General features: G+C 51.2%; 1 protein-coding gene across 11 annotated transcripts in view; it reads left to right on the top strand.

Annotated features, from left to right (window-relative positions):
- The window catches only part of myo10 (myosin X), a 72,860-nt gene that overhangs the window by 35,378 nt on the left and 24,807 nt on the right, over positions 1-12,675 (top strand). For all 11 annotated transcript variants that reach the window (XR_009526863.1, XR_009526856.1, XR_009526854.1 and 8 more), the window contains exons 5-19: positions 604-936; positions 1,809-1,933; positions 2,256-2,269; positions 2,415-2,499; positions 2,668-2,771; positions 3,028-3,157; positions 3,767-3,885; positions 5,225-5,371; positions 5,500-5,600; positions 6,777-6,843; positions 7,044-7,136; positions 8,156-8,224; positions 8,747-8,829; positions 9,289-9,397; positions 9,966-10,046. Coding sequence is in view for 1 of the 11 variants with exons in the window: in XM_060058041.1 (XP_059914024.1) it covers positions 604-936; positions 1,809-1,933; positions 2,256-2,269; positions 2,415-2,499; positions 2,668-2,771; positions 3,028-3,157; positions 3,767-3,885; positions 5,225-5,371; positions 5,500-5,600; positions 6,777-6,843; positions 7,044-7,136; positions 8,156-8,224; positions 8,747-8,829; positions 9,289-9,397; positions 9,966-10,046 (1,660 nt within the window). In the remaining 10 variants the exon portion in view is untranslated. The remainder of the gene's footprint in view (positions 1-603; positions 937-1,808; positions 1,934-2,255; positions 2,270-2,414; positions 2,500-2,667; positions 2,772-3,027; positions 3,158-3,766; positions 3,886-5,224; positions 5,372-5,499; positions 5,601-6,776; positions 6,844-7,043; positions 7,137-8,155; positions 8,225-8,746; positions 8,830-9,288; positions 9,398-9,965; positions 10,047-12,675) is intronic.

Below are 12,675 nucleotides of genomic sequence, written 5' to 3'. Positions count from 1 at the left end.
GTGGGCGTGTGAGAGAGAGAGAGTCGTAGTCCATTAACTGACAACCAAACCGTATTCGGTTGTATTTTTACGTAATTGTTGCCGAGTAATGACTTCTATCAGTGCAGAGTCTTTCCGTGGTCTCCCACTGACCGCTGCAGGATTTCTCAGAGCGCTCGGTGCGCCCTCTAGTGGTGCATCACCGCAGGTGAACCTCCGTGGAGATTGACGTTAGCGTGCGGTAATGTGAGGCATGTACCATATCCGACATATCCGCTCTGGCATACCATCATCATCATCACACACACACACACACACACACACACACACACACACACACACACACACACACACACACACACACACACACACACACACACACACACACACACACACACACACACACACACTGAGTGTGGGGTGCTGACTCTAGGTCTGCTGAAGGACACCCTGTCACTCTGACGGATGTCAACATCGGACCAGAGGTCAAAGGTCATAGGAACATGTCACGGACCAGGGGCAAGGGACTTTGACCTTCAGAGGCCAAGACCTCGTCCAGGTGATACATGTTGTGTTGTGTTGTCGTGTAGTTGTGTAACGGTGTGTGTCTCTGGCCCCCTGCAGCGGGGAGAGCGGAGCCGGGAAGACGGAGAGCACCAAGCTGATCCTCCGCTTCCTGTCGGCCATGAGCCAGACCTCCCTGGAGGCCTCCTCCAGAGACAGGACCACCCCAGACCGGACCGCCCCAGACAGGACCGCCCCAGACAGGACCGCCCCAGACAGGACCGCCCCAGACCGGACCGCCCCAGACAGGACCGCCCCAGACAGGACCGCCCCAGACAGGACCGCCCCAGACAGGACCGCCCCAGACAGGACCGCCCCAGACAGGACCCCCTCCCTGGAGGTCTGCTCCAGAGACCGGACCCCCCGAGTGGAGGAGGCCCTGCTGGAGAGCAGGTACACCGCTGTCTGTCTGTCTGTCCGTCTGTCTGTCTGTAGTTCGCTATGCAGGTCCGTCTGTCTGTCTTCAGGTCTTCTCTGTCTGTCTGTCTGCAGGTCTGTCCGTCTCTCTGAAGATCTGTCCGTCCGTCTGTCCGTCTGTCCGTCTGTCCGTCTGTCCGTCTGTCCGTCTGTCCGTCTGTCTGTCTGTCCGTCTGTCTGTCTGTCTGTCTGTCTGCAGGTCTGTCTGTCTGCAGGTCTGTCCGTCTCTCTGAGGATCTGTCCGTCTGTCTGTCCGTCTGTCCGTCTGTCTGTCTGCAGGTCTGTCTGTCTGCAGGTCTGTCTGTCTGCAGGTCTGTCTGTCTGCAGGTCTGTCCGTCTCTCTGAGGATCTGTCCGTCTGTCTGTCCGTCTGTCCGTCTGTCCGTCTGTCCGTCTGTCCGTCTGTCCGTCTGTCCGTCTGTCTGTCTGTCTGTCTGTCTGTCTGCAGGTCTGTCTGTCTGCAGGTCTGTCCGTCTCTCTGAGGATCTGTCTGTCTGCATCTTCTTAGTGTTTGTCTGTCTCTCTAGTGTCTTTCTGTCTGTAGCTAAACCTTCTACTGGTCTGTGTTTAGGCAAGGAGTTTAGTCGAGGCTGCATACTGCTTTGAACTGGTTTAATACTGGTTGCCTTTGGTTCCTACTGGATCCAACTAGTTCTTACTGGTTCCTTCTGGTTCCAAGTGGTTCCAACTCGTTCCAACATGTTCCTTCGGGATCCAACAGGTTCCAACAGGTTCAAACTGGTTCTGGTTCTGGTCTCCTTCTGGTTCCAACTGGTTCCTATTTGTCCCTCAGTCTGCTGCCCAGTCTGTTCTAATCCTTCCCCCCCCCCCTCCCCTCCTCTTGCCCAGTCCCATCATGGAGGCGTTCGGGAACGCCAAGACGATCCACAACAACAACTCCTCCCGCTTCGGGAAGCTGGTCCAGCTGCACTTCAGCCAGCGGGGGAACATCCAGGGGGGCCGCATCGTGGACTGTATCCTCCTCTGACAGCCACTTCCTGTCCCGCCCCCTGGGGACAGGAAGCAGGAAGTGCTTGAAGGTCTTTGTGTGCAGGGGAGCGGTGGTTGGGTGGGTGATTGACAGGTCTGTGTGTGTGTGTGTGTGTGTGTGTGTGTGTGTGTGTGTGTGTGTGTGTGTGTGTGTGTGTGTGTGTGTGTGTGTGTGTGTGTGTGTGTGTGTGTGTGTGTGGAGGGGGGGGGTCAGGGGTCATGGGGGGCCGGGGCCCGATAGGGTAAACAGTTTTGTCCGTCACTCTGTCTGTTGAATTTCTTAACGGACCGTTTTGCTGCCCGCAGACCTGTTAGAAAAGGTGAGATTTTCCTTATATTCTATGTGTGTGTGTATGCCGCTCAGTGTGTTTGTCTGTGTGTGTATGACACTTAGTGTTGTGTGTGCGTGTCTGCCTCTCAGTTTGTGTGTGTTTGTGCTAACCAGTGTTTTTTTGGTTCTCTCAGAATCGGGTTGTGCGTCAGAACCCTGGAGAGAGGAACTACCACATCTTCTATGCCCTGCTGGCCGGGACACACACCCCACAGAGAGGTACACACACACACACACACACACACACACACACACACACACACACACACACACACACACACACACACACACACACACACACACACACACACACACACACACACACACACACACTGTTATTTGGTTGTGTTGATGTGTGGTTGTTTTGTTGTTGTGTTGTTGTTCTAGAGGCCCTAGGTCTGACCCATGCAGACCACTACTACTATCTGAAGCAGTCCGGTTGTGTGGACGACAAGACCATCAACGACACACACACCTTCAAGGAGGTCATGGTACGCACGCACACACAAGCACACGCACACACACTCACCTTCCAGGAAGTCATGGAGACAAGAGAGAGAGAGAGAGAGAGAGAGAGAGAGAGAGAGAGGGAGAGGGAGAGTTAAGAGAGAGAGTTAAGGGAGAGAGTTAAGAGAGAGAGTTAAGGGAGACAGAACAGTAGGTAAAAAGGGTCAGCGTGCTAGTGGCGATGGATGTTATGAAGTAGAGTCTGAAATGATGGCGGCCTGTGTTGTACATTATTCCCAGAATGCAATGCGCACGACGCAGTTCTCGGAGGAGCACATCGGGGACATCCTGCGCCTCCTGGCGGGGGTCCTCCACGCGGGGAACATCGAGTTCATGACCGCAGGAGGTGCTCAGGTCTCCTCCCCCGCAGGTCAGAGCTCGTCCTCGCTACACACACCTCCTGCTTCTCCTGCTTTCTCTTCTCCCGCTCCTCCTCCCCCTTTCCTTCCTCCTGCGCCTCCTCTTCTCCCCCTCTCCTCCTCCTCCTCCTCCTCGACCCCACGTTCCTCCTCTCCTGCTCGTCCTCCTCCTCTCCTCCTCCTCCTCCTCCTCCTCCTCCTCCTCACCCCACTTTCCTCCTCCCCTGCTCGTCCTCCTCCTCTCTCCTCCTCTCTGTCCTCTAATACATCATACATCGGAGGGTTGATACTCATCTTGTGTTCCGGAACAAACCATTCTTTGGTGTGGTGGGGGTGTCGGGTTGACTTTATGAACTCTGTGTCAGCCGGGCCCCAGGATGTAGAGGAGCCAGGGGGAGGACTGAGATCTACCTGAGACCACCTAGGATATTCTGACCCCCAAAACTGTGTGTGTGTGTGTGTGTGTGTGTGTCTGCTTCTGTGTCTGTGTGCGTATGTGTGTGTCTGCCTGTGTGTCTGCGTGTGTCTTGTGTGTGTGTGTGTGCGTGCGTGTGTGTGTGTGTGTGTGTGTGTGTGTGCCTGTGTGTTTGTGTGTGCCTGTGTGTGTGTGTGGTCTCCAGCTCTCAGCAGAACGTCGGACCTCCTGGGTCTGAACCCGGAGCAGCTGTCGGAGGTCCTGACCCATCGCTCCATGATCCTCCGAGGAGAGGAGATCTGCACCCCGCTCACCGTGGAGCAGGTCGGTACCGCCGCCACGACAATCTTCAACGTGCTACGACACGCTTCAACGTGCTACGACACGCTTCAACGTGCTACGACACACTTCAACGTGCTACGACACGCTTCAACGTGCTACGACATGCTGCGCTTTTTTCTACGTCTTCTTCGGGTTCCTACAGTCCATGCAACAAGTAGCGAAATATCAGACGTTTGGTATGCAAGTTACATTATATTTACATTTTCGTGGAGTCGTTGCAACAAGTATAGATATATCGGACGTTAGGTACGCAGGTTACATTCAACTTATATTTCGTAGAGTCGTTGCAAATATCGTTACATTTCTTGGAATAGAAATCGGTCGTATGTTTTATTAGTTCAAACATTTAACTCAACGTTTTGTTGAATCGTAACATTATGCAGAATAAACATTGGAAGTTTTAATTTTTTTATTATTGAAGAAAATAAATACCTATGTTTCCGTTTGTATAATCATGAAGAATAAACATCCGACGTTTCAGATATTTGTTATGCGTCTGTTTTGTAGAATCGTCCGAATTTGGAGAAAAAAAACATTCAGAGCACTTAAAGTCTACTTTAAATATCTAATTTTACTCGGGCATACTTAGCCTGATATCATCCTCGAGATAAATCAGCGTTGGGCCTCGAAGTCACCATTAGCGAAAAACAATCATCCTAAATTTAGGGTCCAAAAATTCGCCCCCACAACAAACACAAAGCCGAACATTCCTGGGACCTTCCGGTGATTCTGCGGCTGTTGTTGATGTTCGCGGAGGCCTCTGGCCTGTGTTGATCAATCCGACGTGGTGCTGGTGCGGCGGAGTTCACGCTAGCGGCTAAAGGATGCTAATCGCATTGGTCGCGGCCTCGGGGAGGAGCTCCTCGCGGCGGGAGGCTCGCTGCGATTTGTTACCAAACACGCGCCTCAGACTCTGAAGAATGAGCCTTTGTTAGTTTTTGTTTGTCTCCGTTTCGTGAACTAGCTTACAATCTGTCAAAAAGCAACCAGCTAGGGAGTCCTAAATGTCTTGGGTTCAGAGGTTCAGAGGTTAATATGAGGTCGATATTTGTTAAAGCAATGAATGAATAATGATCTCATGTTGTGAGACCTTCAGCAGTTGTGTCTGGTGTTTATTTTAAGATAAGCAGTCTACAGGGGATATTTCAAATGTAACTTGTGTGTGTGTTTCTGTGTGTGTGTGTGTGTATGTTTCTGAATGTGTGTATCTGAATGTGCGTGTGTGTGTGTGTGTGGGGGGGTCTGAATGTGTGTGTTCCTGAACGTGTGTGTGTGTGTGTGTGTGTTTCTGAATGTGTGTGTGTGTTCCTGTATGTGTCAGGCGGTCGACTCCCGGGACTCGATGGCGATGGCGCTGTACTCCCAGTGCTTCGCCTGGATCATCCGCCGCCTCAACGCTCGTATCCGCGGCAACGACGACTTCCTGTCCGTCAGCATCCTGGACATCTTCGGCTTCGAGAACTTCGAGGTCCGTATCACTGGTTGACCCGCGGTGTCCTCAAACGCTGGCGTGAACGTCAGTTGCTGTGGAGACGCGGTACAGGATGTGGTCGTTAGGGCGTGCTAACGCAGGGCTGTGATGCGTTTCCTGTCCAGGTGAACCGCTTCGAGCAGTTCAACATCAACTACGCCAACGAAAAGCTGCAGGAGTACTTCAACAAGCACATCTTCTCCCTGGAGCAGCTGGAGTATAACAGGTACGTCCGGGGGGGGGTGGGGGGGGGGTCGGCCCAGATCTGTGATGGGTGGACTGATCTGTCCGTCATACGTCTGGGGGACACACCCCTTGTGATGTCACTTAAGGGTTGATTAGGAAATGGTTGGTAACGGCTGATCAACAGGGTTAGGGTTAGCCACCCACCTGGTGGTTAAACAGGGTTCCTAATAGAGGCCACAGAACCTCTGCTGGATGAGGTGATGGCGGTAGGATGATAATAATAATAATAATAATAATAATAATAATAATGGATTGAATTTATAAAGCGCTTTTCTAGACACTCAAAGACGCTTTACAGTGAAGGGGGGACCTCACTGACCACCACCAGTGTGCAGCACCCACTTGGGTGACGCACGGCTTCGCGCCAGAACGCTCACCACACACCAGCTTGAGGTGGAGAGTGAGGGAATTAATGAGTCAGCCAATTATACAGGAGGAGGATTAGGGGGCCAGATTGAATGAGCCTGGTTGGGCCAGGACACCGGGGAAACCCCTGCTCTTTGCGATAAGTACCCTGGGGTCTTTTATGACCTCAGTGAGTCAGGACCTCGGTTTTACGTCTAATCCGAAGGACCGCGCCTTCCAAAGCACAGTGTCCCCGTCACTGCACCGGGGCATCGGGATTGATGTTAAGGCCAGAGGAAAGAGTGCCACCTCTTGGCCACCACCCATCACCACTTCGCTTCCGAAATGACATGAGATCGGGGGTGTCCATGGTGGTAAGGCTAATGGTGTTAGGATGATGAGGGGATGGAGGAGAGACAATGAAGTGGTGGAGGAAGGACGATGAGGTGATGGAGGTTAGATAGTGAGGTGATGGAGGAGAGATAGTGAGTGGAAGCATGAGAGTTAGTGAGGGGAAGCATGAGAGTTAGTGAGGGGAAGGAAGAGAGAGAGTGAGGTTATGGTGGAGAGTTAGTGAGGTGAAGGAAGAGAGAGAGTGAGGGGATGGAGGTGAGATAGTGAGGCGAAGGGGGAGAGATAGTGGAGGAATGATAAAGAAGTGACGGAGGTATATAACAATGGTGTGTGTGTGTGTGTGTGTGTGTGTGTGTGTGTGTGTGTGTGTGTGTGTGTGTGTGTGTGTGTGTGTGTGTGTGTGTGTGTGTGTGTGTGTGTGTGTGTGTGTGTGTGTGTGTGTGTGTGGTTTCTCCAGGGAAGGCCTGGTGTGGCAGGACATCAACTGGATGGACAACGGAGAATGTCTGGACCTCATCGAGAAGGTACGTGAGGACCTCATCAGGACTCTGATAGGACGGGACCCGGGTGATCAGCTGATCAATAGTATTGATACTGACGACGGGGGCCGTGATCATGGCAGTCGCTCGGGGAAACCGCCAAAGTGCTGGCGTGGGAGGTGACGATGATGATGGTGGTGTTGGTGGTGATGATGATGATGATGATGAAGGCTCTGTTTCCATAGAAACTGGGCCTGCTGGCTTTGATCAACGAGGAGAGCCACTTCCCCAAGGCCACCGACGGCACTCTGCTGGAGAAGCTCCACAGCCAGCACTCGGTGAGCACCTGCCGCCCACTTCCTGCCGCCCACTTCCTGTTTACAGGGAAGCACCACGGTGTGCATCAGAGGATGGGCCCTCTACAGGTTAAACACCGCTACTGCGTACCAAGCCTCTGATGGGCCCACGGGGTCACCCGGACACCTGCTGGTTCAGCAGGGATGCGCCACACCTGTCCTCCGTTAGCTACGTTAGCTACGTTAGCTACGTTAGCTACGTTAGCTACGTTAGCCACTACACACACACACCGCTACGTACTGGGCTGAAACAACAACTGTAGTGGATACCATTAGCGACGGAGCATGGCTAACGCAGGGTCTTGTTTGTCTTCATCTCAAGGGAGGTGTGTTGTCCGTATTAAGTCTTCTTGGAAGTACTGAGGACATGTTCTGCCCTCACTATGTACTGATCACAGGCGCACCCCCTCACAGCCGCGGGTTCAGAAAGACAGAAAGACACTCTCTCTGCTCTATACCAGCTCATCCAGGGATAGAAGCTTCTGACTCTGATATGATCTAAGAAGGAGAAAGCATCTCTCACCCCTGACCTTTCACCCCTCGTGGTTCCCCCTGCGGACGTTATAATGGACACTTGGGTCTTGTGTAGGTCTTTGCACTCGATAAAGACCAGCTGACATAAGTGGAGGTCAGCTGGGCTTAATGAAGTCCAAAGATCTACACAAGGAAGAGGACGCTCTCTGCAGGTTAAACACTGCCACTACATCTGAACGTCCGGTGGTGGGCACGGAGCTCCGAGAGCACCTGCATGTTTGGGTGTGTTGTGTGATGTTGTTGTGTGTGACTGTGTTGTGTGATGTTGTTGTGTGATGTTGTTGTGTGACCGTGTTGTGTGACCGTGTTGTGTGACGTTGTTGTTTGACTGTGTTGTGTGACGTTGTTGTGTGAGTGTTGTGGGACTGTGTACGAGGTTTGCGTTGAGCTGAGGCAGGACTCTCCCAGTCAGAGAGGAGAGAGTGTCCCTTCCTGCACGAGGACTCACTTTGTTTTCCCCTCTGCAGAAAAACTCGTTCTACGTGAAGCCGCGTGTGGCGGTCCACTACTTCGGAGTCAAGCACTACGCCGGAGAGGTACTGAGGCAGCAGCACTATAGCATGGCTTAGCTTAGATGAGCATACCTTAGCATAGCATTGCACGGAATATAATAAATGGTAAATGGACTGCATTTATATAGCGCTTATTTGTAACCAGAGGCCCCCCAAAGCACTTCACAATATTGCCTGACGTTCACCCATCCATGCAAGGCGAGAGCCAGCTCGTCAGAGCAGTTAGGGTTATGTGCCTTGCCCTGGAACACCTCGACACACAGAGGTCCACGGTTTGATCCCCGGCTGCAACCATGCAGTTAGCAGCCAAACCGCTCTAACTCCTGAGCTACATGACGCCCATAATTGTATAGTATAGCATCATAGTAGATGCAAGAGTAACCCCGGAGCCAGCAGTCCTACTGTGCTATAGCAGAACCTCTAGACCAGACAGCAGGTCTCCCCCTGCTGGTGTGTTCAGGTAGTGTTAACCCCTCTCTGTCTCCCCCTGCTGGTGTGTTCAGGTAGTGTTAACCCCTCTCTGTCTCCCCCTGGTGGTGTGTTCAGGTAGTGTACGACGTTCGGGGCATGCTGGAGAAGAACAGAGACACGTTCCGCGATGATGTCCTCAACCTGTTGAGAGAGAGCCGGTCAGTAGTTCAGCGTCAACCTCGCTTTACGGTCTCTGTGATTGATTTAGGCTTTGTCCAATTGTGTATTGCACTTTATTTTCATTATATTGTAGTGTAGTTTAGTGATCACACTATATATCTGTGTATTACACTGATGTTAAGTTTGCAGCCCTGTATTAAACTATTTATTTGTATGTTTTAGTGCATCTTCTAGGTATTACCTACTTAAGTAATTTCGAAAGGTACTCCCATCTACTTAAGTGTATTTTAGGTTATTTCGCTCTAAATTTGTGTTTTTTTGTGTGTTTCCAAATATTAACTTGTATCATCTAATTCAGTGTACTGCCTGTAAGTCGGTGTATTTCAGTACATTTCAGGTTATCTTAGCTTACAACCCTGTAAGTCAGTGTACTGTGGCATATCTCCGTGTGTATTCCATGCATTTCCATGTATTTGAGGTCTGTTGTGCGCCTGCAGATTGGACTTTGTGTACGACCTGTTTGAGCACGTGTGTAGCCGCAGTGGGGGGGACACCCTGAAGACCAGCGTCAAGCACCGCCGGCCCACTGTCAGCTCCCAGTTCAAGGTGAGGCTACCAGTAGGCCCACTGTCGGCTCCCAGTTCAAGGTGAGGCTACCAGTAGGCCCACTGTCAGCTCCCAGTTCAAGGTATGGCCACCAGTAGGCCCACTGTCAGCTCCCAGTTCAAGGTGAGGCTAGCAGTAGGCCCACTGTCAGCTCCCAGTTCAAGGTGAGACTACCAGTAGGCCCACTGTCAGCTCCCAGTTCATGGTGAGACTACCAGTAGGCCCACTGTCAGCTCCCAGTTCAAGGTGAGGCTACCAGTAGGCCCACTGGCTCATGCAGTTAACAAGTACTGCATGTAATGCACAAATACTGTACGTTCTCTTGAAATACTGTGTGTACTCTTCGAACACTAAGGGTAGTTCTGGAGACTGCCTTAAGGGTCATACGACAAACACAATTAACCAATTACCGAAATCACCAATTAAGCATCACACAAAGAATTGGTGAAATGTTTAACCAAAACCCAAACACACACACGGAAGCAGTGAGGTCATGGTGGTGGCGAGGGTCAGACCTCTCACTCCTCTCCTCACTCCTCTGCTCTGTCTCCTTGTCTCCTCTCCTCAGAACTCCCTCCACTCTCTGATGGCGTCGCTAAGCTCCTCTCATCCCTTCTTCGTCCGCTGCATCAAACCAAACACACACAAGGTTGGAGCTGAACCACACACACACACACACACACACACACACACACACACACACACACACACACACACACACACACACACACACATAGATGCAGGATCGTTATCTCCCGCATCGTCGCAATGTTTCTTGTTGTCATCAACTTTTTTTTTTACTTCATTGGAGTATCGTTTTAACCAGAACAACGCCCTCTAGAGGATGTTTTGCTCGACGTCCATTCCAACGTAAAGGACGCATGAAAGTACGAGGGCAGTGACGGTTAGAACGTTGATAACGTACGTCTCTATTTACGCACGAAGTGGGAGCATAACTTAAGACATGTCACACACACACACACACACGCATGCTAGGACACGTCACACACTCGCTCTCTAAGACATGTCACAAACGCACACACAGACACACAAACGCTAGGCCATGACACACACAAACATTAGGACATGTCACAAACACACACATACACACACAGACACACACACCCAACCCCCCCACACACACACACACTCACACACACTAGGTAGGACTTGTCATACACACACACACACACACAGACACCCCCCCCACACACACACACACACACACACACACTAGGTAGGACTTGTCATACACACACACACAATCCTCATCTTCACTTCACACACTCCTCTCCGGCGACCCAGCGAGAGAAGGCCCCCCGCTGGGTTCCCTGTGACTTGTGACCCCCGGTTGCCAAGCAACAGGCTGGGCAGGGGGATGTGAATGTCAACATGAGGTTGATCCGGGTCTGGAGCTCAACTCTACAGTTCAACCAGAGTACACACCGCTTTGGGTACTGCAGTGTGTAGTAAATCTAGGCGTAGTACTCACTACAACATGGTATTTACAGTGAGTTTTGGATAAAAGCTAATGTTATTATTATATACATGTACACACGCACACGCGCACACACATACACAGTTCTAACTGTGCACATGCACGCACACTTACACCTAGAGTCCCCAGCGTCATTCGTGTGCTGTGTTAGTATTTGGTGCATACTCAAGCTAGCTGTATGTGTTAGCCTGTGCTACGCTAGCCTGTGCTAGCCACCGTAGGCCAGCTGCTCGGTGTGACTTTATGAGGGGGAGTTGTCCGTCTGGCCTTCCCCTCCGACAGCAGGTAAACTGGCTAATGGCTTCTGATTGGTCCTTAATGGATCCAGTACGGGGACGGGGGCGGAGTCAGGGGGGGTTCGCCATGCAGCTTGTGTCGGGGGTTGGGACCCCTTAACAGGCCCCAAGAGGCGTCCGTGTTGTCTGCCTGAATGGAATGAGGGTCATTAGCTGTGTGTGTGTGTGTGTGTGTGTGTGTGTGTGTGTGTGTGTGTGTGTGTGTGTGTGTGTGTGTGTGTGTGTGTGTGTGTGTGTGTGTGTGTGTGTGTGTGTGTGCAATCTGTTCATGGATTTTATGCGTTGTGTCGATATATTGATACCTGACCCCCGACATCTGCACTGTGACCTTTGACCCCTTTGGCGTGATGTCCCAGCTGTCCCATCGGTATTTAAGACACACTTATTGATGTTGATTCATATTAATAGCTGTCCAGCTTGATTTAGCTCTTCAACATGTCATTAGTATATATATATATCTACGTATAGATAGAGATTTATTGGTGTTTTTTATCAAAAACAACATGTCATTAAGGAGCAGGTAGGGGTTAGACAGTACAGAGACAGGTCATTAAGGAGCAGGTAGGGGTTAGACAGTACAGAGACAGGTCATTAAGGAGCAGGTAGGGGTTAGACAGTACAGAGACAGGTCATTAAGGAGCAGGTAGGGGTTAGACAGTACAGAGACAGGTCATTAAGGAGCAGGTAGGGGTTAGACAGTCCAGAGACAGGTCATTAAGGAGCAGGTAGGGGTTAGACAGTACAGAGACAGGTCATTAAGGAGCAGGTAGGGGTCAGACAGTACAGAGACAGGTCATTAAGGAGCAGGTAGGGGTTAGACAGTACAGAGACAGGTCATTAAGGAGCAGGTAGGGGTTAGACAGTACAGAGACAGGTCATTAAGGAGCAGGTAGGGGTTAGACAGTACAGAGACAGGTCATTAAGGAGCAGGTAGGGGTTAGACAGTACAGAGACAGGTCATTAAGGAGCAGGTAGGGGTTAGACAGTACAGAGACAGGTCATGAAGGAGCAGGTAGGGGTTAGACAGTACAGAGACAGGTCATTAAGGAGCAGGTAGGGGTTAGACAGTACAGAGACAGGTCATTAAGGAGCAGGTAGGGGTTAGACAGTACAGAGACAGGTCATTAAGGAGCAGGTAGGGGTTAGACAGTACAGAGACAGGTCATGAAGGAGCAGGTAGGGGTTAGACAGTACAGAGACAGGTCATTAAGGAGCAGGTAGGGGATAGGGGTCATCTTGCTCGAGGAGGCCTACAGGTAGACTGCAGAATCAGGGGATCGAACCCACAACCTTATAGCTGTGAGGCCAGGACCTCGACCACTAGACTATGTTCCCAACTGCAACCGAAGCGGACTTGTTCTGCTCTCCTCCTGATGGTTTTGATCTCAGACCTCTTGAAACACCATCAGACCGGGTTGAGTCGAACCCTGAGATGAGGTGGTTGTCTTAGGCTGAAGGGTTGGGCTGTCTGTGTTGTGTGTCTG

This window comes from Gadus macrocephalus, chromosome 8, assembly GCF_031168955.1.
Source record: "Gadus macrocephalus chromosome 8, ASM3116895v1".
Taxonomy (NCBI): domain Eukaryota; kingdom Metazoa; phylum Chordata; class Actinopteri; order Gadiformes; family Gadidae; genus Gadus; species Gadus macrocephalus.
This window is presented reverse-complemented; position numbering and strand designations above follow the sequence as displayed.